Source organism: Coffea eugenioides, unplaced genomic scaffold, assembly GCF_003713205.1.
Source record: "Coffea eugenioides isolate CCC68of unplaced genomic scaffold, Ceug_1.0 ScVebR1_3250;HRSCAF=4430, whole genome shotgun sequence".
Lineage (NCBI taxonomy): Eukaryota > Viridiplantae > Streptophyta > Magnoliopsida > Gentianales > Rubiaceae > Coffea > Coffea eugenioides.
The window spans coordinates 35,672-46,549 of record NW_020863809.1 but is presented as its reverse complement, the minus strand read 5'-3'; the positions used below and the strand labels follow the sequence as shown (position 1 = coordinate 46,549).

Sequence of the window (10,878 nt, the reverse complement as noted above, 5' to 3'; positions counted from 1 at the left end):
GAATTTCACAGAAAAATTATGTTTTTGGAAAGATTGTTATGAGAAAAGAAGCTTGAGAGGGTGAGAAATAGTTTGTTCAGATCAATTTTAATCAAAACAAGAGCAGAGATCACAAATTTGGCGAGAAGGAATGAGAGGATTTTGAGAGTTTTTCATTCGATAGAGGAGAATATTGAGCAAATGACTATCCGAACCTTTTTAAAACCGCTAGTTTGCACGTGATGGATGGCCGAACGATCAAACAACATCCAACACAAGCGTCTAAACCCAAATAATAAAAAAGGAACTGAAGCATTCGAACATCCGTTCATTGGTACTGGATATCCAATACCAACTCACACAAAGTTTTTTTCAGAAATATACTCTCGGTCCTCTAATAAAGGTTAGAACGTCTGATCCACTATATTTTTTTCTAAAATTCTTTTAAAAAATACCTAATTTGTTTCTCAAATACACAAATTGATCCAAGGGGCAATTTGGTCTTTTGAACACACATAATTAACACAAATTTCTTCTCATTGAACCAAATCATGAATGAAATGATGATTTATGTCTATATGCTTGGTCCTAGAATGTTGAATGGGATTCTTAGTCAAACTGTTTGCACTAGTGTTGTCACAAAACATAGGCATACAATCAAATTTCAAATAAAAATCATGCAAAGTATGTCTCATCCACAACAATTAAACGCAACATGTACCAGCGGCTATATACTCCGCTTCCACTATAGACAAAAAAAATAGTATTTTGCTTTTTACTAAATCATGAAACTAGACATTCAACAAGCAAATGGCATGTACTACTAATACTTTTCCTATCTACTTTACAACCGGCAAAATCGGCATTCGAAAAATCAATTAAAACAAAATTATGACACTTAGGATACCATAAGTCATAGTTCAAAATCTCTTTCAAATATCTAAAAAATACATTTAATAGCCAATAAATGGGACTCTTTAGGACATGATTGAAAATAAGCACACAAGCGCAAACATAATATCGGGTCTACTTGCAGTTAGATAGAGTAAACTACCAATCATACCTCTATAATTTTTTTCATCAATCTTTGTATCTTTTTCATCCTTTTTCATCTCTCCCATCAGACTCATCTCAAATTATTTTTGCATAATATTCAAAAAATCCTTGAACAAACACTCACTAGTAGCACCAAATATAATATTGTCTACATAAATTTGAATAATTATGAGATCATTCATGCAATATTTTGTAAAAAATGTGGTATCCACATCACCTCTTTTAAAACCATTTTCAATTGAAAAACCACTTAAATGTCATACCAATCTCTTGGAACTTGTTTTAAACCATATAAGCCTTTGAAAATTTGAAAACATGATTTGAAAATTTTTTATTTTCAAAATCGAGGGGCTATTCAATATAAATTTCTTGGTCAATAAAATCATTTAAAATAAGCATTTTTAATGTCCATTTGACATAATTTGAAACCTTTAAATCAAGCATATGCAAGGACTATTGTAATGGTTTCTAATCTAGCTACGAGGACAAAGGTCTCATCAAAGTCCATTCCCTCTTCTTGTGTATACTCTTTAACTACTACTCTAGCCTTGTTTCTAACAATATCACCTTTGTTATTTTATTTGTTTCTAAAGACCCATTTTGTGCCAATGACAGGGTCATTTAAAGGTTTCTCAATTAACGTCCATGCCTTACTTCTCTCAAATTGATTGAGGTCTTCTTGCATAGCCACTATCCAACTGTCATCATTCAAGGCATTGTTTATATTCTTAGGTTCAATTTGAGAAAGAAATGCATAGTTATCTACTATAGGTCTAGTTGAGGAGCAAGTTTTTACCCTTTCAGATGGATCACCCATGATAAATACCTTGGGATGGTGTTGAGTAAATTTCCAACCTTTTGGAAGGTCTTTCAGTAGTTCATCATCTTTCTTTTCTTCTTCTTGTTCTTCCACTTCTTGAGGGTTGTCCCCTTTTGACTTTTCCTCCAATGGTTCCAAATCGTTAATGGTTAGCTTCTCAAGCCCTCGTTGCACACATATATCATCATCTTCACACATATTCTTGGAAATAACAATATTAGTTTCATCAAAAGTAACATGTATAACTTCTTCTATAACAAGTGTTCTTCTATTATAAACTCTATAACCACGTTTATTTTCATAGTAATCTAAGAAAATGCCTTCATCGAAATTTTTATCAAACTTTTCAAAATGTTCTTTGATATTCAAAATGAAGTATTTGCAACCAAAACTCTAAAATATCCAACAATGGATTTTTTACCAAAAAGAAGTTCATAAGTTTTGTTCAAAATAAGTCTTCAAAGAACTCTATTCATTACATAACAAGCCATGTTTACCACTTCGATCCAAAAATATTTTTGTAAATCACATTTACTAATCATAGTTCTAACAACCTCGCTAAGAGTCCTATTTTTTCTTTCCACAACATTATTTTGTTTGGGGATTTTGACGATTTTTTTTGGCTAACCCCGTTCACAAGGAAAGATGCCACCCCAAATTTTATTCACGAACCATGAAAATAAAATGCTTGCACGCATACAAAAAATTCAGAGGGACCGGGCACTTCGAAACGAAGGTATTCCTAACTGATCTAGCCTAATTGCCCCCCGAGCCAGCTGGGGCATCGAGGAAAAGGTGTCGTACAACCGAATGTACTCCTGGGGATGAGATACACCCTCATTTGATAGGATATCAGCCACTTTGTTCGCCTCCCTAAAACAATGCTAGATATTAAGGGCTCTTGAACCCATGTGCCACAGTTGTCTGACTTCTCTCTGGATGTGCCAAGGACATTCCAAACGGCGCTGCAATATTCCCACTAGAACTAACGAATCAGATTGGACACAAATTTGGCTGAACCCCTTCTGCAAACACAACTGCAAACCACTCAAAATAGCCAAAACCTCCGCCCTCAGGCTAGAGTTCTCGCCCAGATATGCCGAGAACGCGAATAGCAAACCTCCATTAGAACTCCTCAATACCATCCCCACCCCCACACATTCCCGGGTTTCCTTTAGAGCAACCATCTGTATTAAGCGTCACTAGGTCCTCTGAACTAGCTTTCCAAGATACCATCTTATAGCCAAACACTCTCGAAGGCTGTGAAAGAGAATCCAGAAATTGATGGAAGTTTCGCCCTGCTAAACTCATTGTGAAGCGAATCTCCACAACCGTATGTTTAACTCGTGAGGTCTGAGCGGGTAGCATGTACCACACCAATTTGGGTGGGAGGCACCTCTCATACAGTCTCAATGCTATAATTGGTTCTCGGAGCGATAGTATATACCACATCGATTCAGGTGGGAGGTACCTCTCATGTCGACTCAAAACTATAAACAATCCTAAATCAATTAGAGCGATGTCTCATCGACCACTGAGCGATAGCATGTACCACACCGATTCGGGTGGGAGGTACCTCTCATGTCGACTCAGAATCATAAACAAAGTATAAGTCGATTGGAGCGATGTCTCATCGATCACTGAGTGATAGTATGTACCACACTGATTAGGATGGGAGGTACCTCTCATGTCGACTCAGAACCATAAATGGAGTAAGTGAAGTTCTAAGGACTTAATTACCTACCCGAGTGACGGAGTCATCATGAGGAGGTATTGGATTGAACTTTGGTAAAGAAAGTGGAAATTAGCTCTTGAGAGCTCCTGTATCCTACTCAAGTGTGTTTATTGTTAATTGTGAATTACTTGAATGTTATAGTTTTATTTCTCGTACAAGTTTTATGACTACTTGAATTACGTGCTTGCATGATTTTCTTGGCCTCACTGAGTGTTAGCTTATCCCATTAGTTTTGTTTTGCTTAACAAGACCGAATGGGAAGATTTTTGGAGAAAAGCCGACTAGATTACTCCTTCGATTAGTACCTTGGTTGTAATTGTTTAGTCGTCTTATAATGGTTGTATTTTGAGATTTGATGTATCTTTTGAGAACTTATAATGTAAGATTTGAACGTTTACCTAAGGAAGCGACTTTGATGTACTTCGACTTTTATTTTGGTTATTTATCTTTAAGTTTAGATTGAAATCATACCGAGTCCTGGCGAGAGCTAGGCAGGCATCCCGCCGATACCTTTTGGTTCGCCTTAGGGAGAAGTGGGGGTGTCACACTTAAGCAAAGCAATAAGGACAAGAAATTTGAGAAATTGTATAAGTAAATTAGAATTAATATTCCTTTTGTTGATACTATCTTACAAATTCCCTCTTATGTCAAATTTTTGAAGGATATTATGTCAAGAAAGAGGAAAATTAAACACCATGAGACAATAGCATTAATAGAGGAATGCTTGGCGAGCATTCAAAATAAGCTTCCAACAAAACTTAAAGATTCAGGGAGTTTCACTATATCTTGTACCATTAGACATGTGAATTTCACTAACGTTTTATGTGATTTAGGTGCAAATGTATTATTGATGCCACTTTTCATTGTAAGGAAGCTTGATTTGATGGAGATAAAGGATACAAATGTTACTCTTCAATTGGCGAATAGGGTCATAAAGTGTCTGGTTGGTATAATTGAAAACGTTATCATTAAAATGAAATCATTTTTTATACCGATTGACTTTATTGTACTTGATTTGAAAGAAGACATTCATTTACCTATTATTTTAGGTAGACCTTTCTTAACCACTGCTGGAACTTTAATTGATGTTCAAGAAGGTAAGTTAACCTTTAGAGTAAATGGTAAAGAATTAACATTCAATCTTCATGAAAGTAATGATCTTGATTTATGGTATAGAAAAACTTTCAAATCTAAGAAGGTTAATGTTATACAAGAGTTGTATAAAAATAGTTATCATATTGAAACTCTTGATTCTCATGTGTATAAAATACCTAATATGAAGAATAAAGGAAAATAGATCTTTAATCCTAAATGTGGATAAATGTAAGAAATCAAGTAGACTTTGGGATTGTTTCAAATGTTTCTCAAGAAAGCCTCATATGTATTGTGGTAATACTAACTCTTCTTTGTTTGATGATTAGGATGGTTTGGAAATAGGGCAAGCTCAAAATATAGTAAATGGAAAGAGAACTTTTAGTCTTTGGAAAGGAACTAGTTCCTTTTCCCTTTCAAAGTGAACTTCAAGAAGAAACACTTTTGACTCAAGCCAATGACTACAAACAAAAGCGCTAATTGTGAGGCACATCAATGTTTTAAATCATTTCTTTTGTTTGAGTGTGCTTTCATATGTATTAGATGCATTAAGTTATGGTTGTTATGTTTATTTTGTAGGTTTCAATAATTGATGCAAAAGTGACTTTTTGAAGTTTGGCGAGAAACAAGAAACATGAAGAACTCAATCCGTCATTTTGCATTTAAGATGTTTTTGATTCGTTATGAAAGGTTAGATTGCATGTTTAGATCATTTTTTTTAACTTAACAGGTATTTATTATTAATAAAAAACTTACAAGGAGGGGATTGACCCTTACCTCCCAGAGTACAAGACCCAAGTCACAAAGCTAAAGAGGTCAAACTACTAGCTAACTCTCACGAAAATTGGGAAAACCTACCCTATCTAGCTTGAGATCCCCGCGAACCAGTTGTGGAAGCTGCAACACCGACTCATTAACAATACTAGAACCTAACCCAGCCCCAAGCTTAGATAATCTGTCTGTAGGCACATTCGCTTGACGATAACAGTGAGTGATGGAATGGAAACGCTGCCGGAACGCGAGCAATTCATCCAGCTCTCGCTGCAAACCCCATGGGTATTTGCTAACCCCCTGAACCATGTGAACCAAAATCAATGAGTCCGACTCTAAATACAGGCAGTAGAAACCTCTGGACACACACAACTTCACTCCAAATAGCATAGCCTTTAGTTCTGCCTGTAAGCTAGACGCCACCCCCCAAGAACCCGCAAAGCCTAACAAGAATGTTCCCATATTGTCCCTCAAAACCCCCCGCCTCCACTCCTTCCTGGGTTATCCAGGGAGCAACCATCAGTGTTAAGCTTTAATACTGTCGAACTTGGCGGAAACCATCTAACCAAGATGACCTTCGTCAGCTTCTTCCAACCCACCAGAGAAGCATAAAATCTCGGCCACGAGTACCTCCCAACACCCATGTCCTGACCGTGCCCCTGAAGAATATCGCAGAGATCCGAAAGAACAAACCTATGAACCTGCATGGCCGACAGCACCTTCCCATCCCACACCGCGACATTTCTAGCTTTCCAGAGGTTCCAGCAAATCAGTGATGGCACCACCTGATACACCAATCTGAGTAGCTTGTTCTTAGCAGGCCGCAGCCACCATTGAATGACCGCATGCTTTACCGTGGAGGGAGTACCAAACCCCCCAATCTCGACTTGAAACGACTCCCAAACCTTTCTAAGGAATTCACTCGCACAGAAGATGTGATCAATCAACTCCAACCCAGGTTCTTCACAACAGCAACACCTCGAAGGTCCGCACACACCAACCATATGCAGCACCTCCATCACCGGCAGGCGATAAGACAACAGCCTCATCACAAAAATGAGATTTTTGCGGGTAAAGCTGCCAACCAAATATTCGCCGAATAAATTGAGATATTGGAAACCCTGCGGACCAAATTATATGCAAAAGCAATGGAAAAGGAACCAGAAATTTCCAAGTCCCACAGCATCCTATCAGGTTGATTAGAATAAACATTCGGGGGTGTTATCGTCAGGATCATCGAGACAATATCATCCGGCAGCCACTAACGCGGCATTGGAGTACACCAGAGTCCATTTAAAACAAAGTCCGCCACTCTATGCTCCCCAAAAATCTCTACCCGCTGGCACAAAGGGCCTATACCCATCCAATTCTCATGCCAGAAGTCCACACTACCGTTCTGTGAAACCCACTGAATATGAGATTCAACCAGACCTTGACACCTGACCATTCTCTTCCAAATAATCGATTGGAGTGGCAGATACTCCGCTTCACACACGTGCACATTATATAAATACTTGGCATGCATAAACTCATACCAGAGGGATTTACGTTGTCGGAATGACCACCATAACTTCAATGAGAACGACTCAAGAACATCAGCTAGAGCCCTCACTCCCGCGCCTCCCTCGACGAACGGTTTGTACAGTGAGTCCCACCCAATCCAATGATATCGGGAGCCCGTCTCAGCACTCCCCCACAAAAAATTTGCAAATAGCTTCTCTAGGGTGCTAAGGACACCCTTTGGAGGAGCCGAAGCCGCCAGTATATGTATAGGTAAAGATGACAGAACACTTTTGATTAACACCAATCTCCCTCTAGGCGACAAGAGCTTCTCCTTCCAAGAAAAAATTCGCTTCGCAACCGAGGTGCAGATGCCCGAGAAGAAGCATCTTCTCCTTCTCCCAGAATAAAGAGAACAACCAAGATATTTAAGCAGGAGTGACCTTGCCTGAAAACCAGTGACTTGTGAAATAACCCGTGTCCAAGATTGAGTCAAAGCATCGTGAGCAATAAAGCAGCTCTTCTGCAAGTTAAGCTGCTGCCCAGACACATTACAATATGCCTCCAGTACCCGCAAAACTCTCTGCAGAGTACACTTGACTCCACTACAAAAGATAATCACGCCATCCGCATAGGCGAGATGCGTGACTGTAGGACATTTGGAGGGGACCTTAAACGGAAGGAAACCTTTCTGACCTATCAAAGAATTCAGCAATCTAGATAAGACTTCAGCCCCTATAACAAAAAGTGTCGGCAAAATGGGATCACCCTGGCGTAAACCCCGAGTTGATTGGAAAAAACCACAGGGAGAGCCATTAATAACAATCGAGAACCAAACATTGGTAATTAATCGCCAAATCATATCAATCCAACGCTCGTTAAATCCAAAACGGCGCAGTACTTGCAACAAAAATAGCCAAGAGACTCTGTCGTAAGCATTTGCCATATCCAACTTCAAAACTACATTCCCCCCCTATTGGACTTCCGGATTCCAGAAACCAGTTCTTGAGCCAGCAAAAAATTATCTGAGATTTTCCATCCCTTCACAAACCACTTTGCGGAGGCGAGATAATCTTAGGAAGAAGCCGCACCAATCTATCCGATAACACCTTCGAGACCACCTTATCGATAAAATTACACAAGCTTATCGGACAAAATTGTGTAAAATCTTGAGGAGAATGGACCTTCAGAATCAAAACTGTGGAGGTTGACGATATACTCCTCGGCACCGCCTCCCCACAAAAGAAACTTACCACCGCCGCGTATACATCCTTTGCCACAATGTCCCATGCAAACGTAAAAAACTTGCTCGAGAAACTATCCGGACCAGCCGCACACTCCCCATCCATGGAAAAACCACCAACCTAACCTCTTCCCGGGACGGAATCTCCTCCAACATCGCATTATCCTGTGTAGTAATCAAATTCGGTATAACATCGAGAGTGTCGAAGGATTCAACAGAGGCCTCGGATGTGAACAATTGTCTAAAGAAAGATTCTGCCTCCCCTTCAATAGCGCAAGCCGTCCTCAGCCACTCCCCATTGGAAGCCTTGATACGATGAATTATCAATTTACTACGGCGTTCCGCCACCACAGAATGAAAATACTTCGAGTTCCTATCCCCATCTTTTAACCATTTAACCCTAGTCTTTTGTTGCCAAAACATATGCTCCAGTCCATGAGAGCGCCTTAGTTGGGCCTGTGCCTCATGAAATAACACTAAATTGGCCTCAGACAGATCAGCATCATACCTCAACTTGGCGTTGGCAGCCCTCTGTTCTGCCACCTTCACCGATTTGAAGATGTCCCCAAACGCCTCACGAGACCAAGATCGTAATGCTACCTTCACATGCCTAAGCTTCGCTGCCAGGACCATCCCAAGAAGCTCCCGTTCCATTCACTCCTTACCACATCCAACAACTCTGGCTTAGATGTCCAGAAATTGAGAAAACGAAATGGCCTAGGTTTGTTATCCAATTTTGTAATAGCCGACAATAGCAGTGGCGTGTGATCCGAGGGGTTTCTACACAAGTGTTGAACTCCAAAATTCATACCCAAACTTGAAGCATCCTGATTCATAAGCAACCTGTCTAATCTCTTCCAAATACGCGTCCTGCCACGCCTATTATTGCACCATGTGAAGGCAGACCCCGAATAACCCCCATCAAACACCCCCGCCTGAGACATAAAGTCCAAAAAATCCCAGCCCTCCTCTGGCCTAAATGGCACCCCACCTTTTTCTCCTCCTCCGAGACTATAACGTTAAAATCTCCCACAATGAACCAAGCGAACTGAGTCGGCTTGTCCACAAGTAGGCTATTCCACAATTCTACACGGTCAAAGGCAGTACACTTAGCATGGGCAACCGAAAAAACAATGGGTAAAACAAATACGGCGGTACTAACATGTAGCGACAGGTGTTGACTAGATTCTCCAACTATGCTACAAGAAATAGATGATCTATAAAAATCCAGATGTCGCCCATACTATTAAAGATGGCATGATCCATATTTAGTCTCATTCTTATCAAATGGATCTCTGAAGCTTGAACTTTCGGCTCACAAATAGCAACCAGTTGAATGGAATGGTGACTTGTGACGACCCCACTTCTCCCAAGGGCGAACCCAAGGGTATCGGCGGGCCGCCTGCCTAGCTCGCGCCAGGACTCAAAACTTAAAGTTAATAAAACTCTTCTAAGCCACAAGAACACGATTCATAATATATACAACCACCAAAAGTCTATTTACATCTTCAAAAGCATCAAGCCAAACCGCTCTAATATACTATAACAATAACCAGCAAAAGGTAGACCCTAAGAAGGGTCCTTATACAAACCACCAAAACAAAAACAAACATCCTAACTGTTCAACTATTACAAGCCAATCTACCTATACTAGTATACGAGCCAAAAGTCCCCGCGTCGGCCCCTGCTAAGGAAAACAAAAGGAAAGGGGTAAGCTAAATGCTTAGTAAGTAAACAGGGGCGAAAGCATAAATTCACGTAGCAACAATTACACAATAAGAGTAAAGCAAAAGCAGAAAAGAACAACATCATAGAATAAGGATACAGGTGGCTCCAAAGCCAATTCATATGCCATGCGTGATCTCCTGCCGACACTCCGTCGACCACACTCAATGGTCCGTAGAACTTCACTTGTACACCCACCGACACCTTATCACCCTCACTGGCCAGTCACCTCACAAACTTGCCCGGGCGAACGAAATCACAAACTTGAGCTTGAGTCACAAGCTCGGGTCACAAACTTGGTCACCTTCTCGGTGAACCGGATTCACAAAATTGGTTCATATCATGAACCTACAAACTTGGTGACCTCAGACTAAGTTGGACTGACTTCGACCAAGCCCTAACCGGCTCGAATAGTCCAAACAGGTCTTAGATCGGGCCCACGAACTCACAAACTTTACAAACTTCACAAACTTTACTCGAAAGTCGCCCCGAGCCACAAGCTCAAGGGTTTTGGTTCCAAAAGGTTCATATACATATGCCAAGTACAATTATACATTCAAATTAGGGTTTAGGTCGAGTGCGATAAAGTACACCCTCGCCTAAGTACCCTTTTCACACATCTCAAACACATAGCAAAGAAAAACACACCAAACTGGCCTGAATACTTACCCAGAATCTGAAATAGCAAAAATACGAAGTCGGATCGAAATGAACAGCTAGTAGTGGGCCCCACCAGTTCCGCCCAGCTCACCACCGTCTGACATAGAAGATTGTGTCACATAATATCGCAAACAGCTACTATCGTGCCTAAAACAAGCAAAACGGCAAAAACGACACGCGCGCACGTAAATATGACGGACGGAAAAGGAAACGGCCGTTAGCGGAAACGGCAGATTTGACACTCGTTTCTATTGTAATCATAAGTTGAGCTACGAATATCGGATTAAGGCGTATGAG

General features: G+C 40.4%; 1 protein-coding gene across 1 annotated transcript; it reads right to left on the bottom strand.

Moving 5' to 3' along the window:
- Window positions 1-6,714: 6,714 nt before the first annotated feature.
- LOC113757691 lies at window positions 6,715-8,850 on the bottom strand. Its single transcript, XM_027300833.1, has 2 exons — window positions 8,259-8,850; window positions 6,715-7,649 (listed from the first exon to the last, which is right to left on the bottom strand). Exons 1-2 carry the CDS (start codon window positions 8,848-8,850, stop codon window positions 6,715-6,717), a joined length of 1,527 nt encoding a protein of 508 aa, XP_027156634.1.
- Between the last annotated feature and the right edge of the window lie 2,028 nt (window positions 8,851-10,878).

Bases quoted from the DNA above. Each gene is read 5' to 3' on its own strand.
- LOC113757691 (XM_027300833.1), bottom strand. From the start codon at position 8,850: ATGGAACGGGAGCTTCTTGGGATGGTCCTGGCAGCGAAGCTTAGGCAT. The intron at 7,650-8,258 runs GTTTTTTACGTT...ATTCTTTGATAG, and splicing joins CCGGATAGTTTCTCGAGCAA to GTCAGAAAGGTTTCCTTCCG.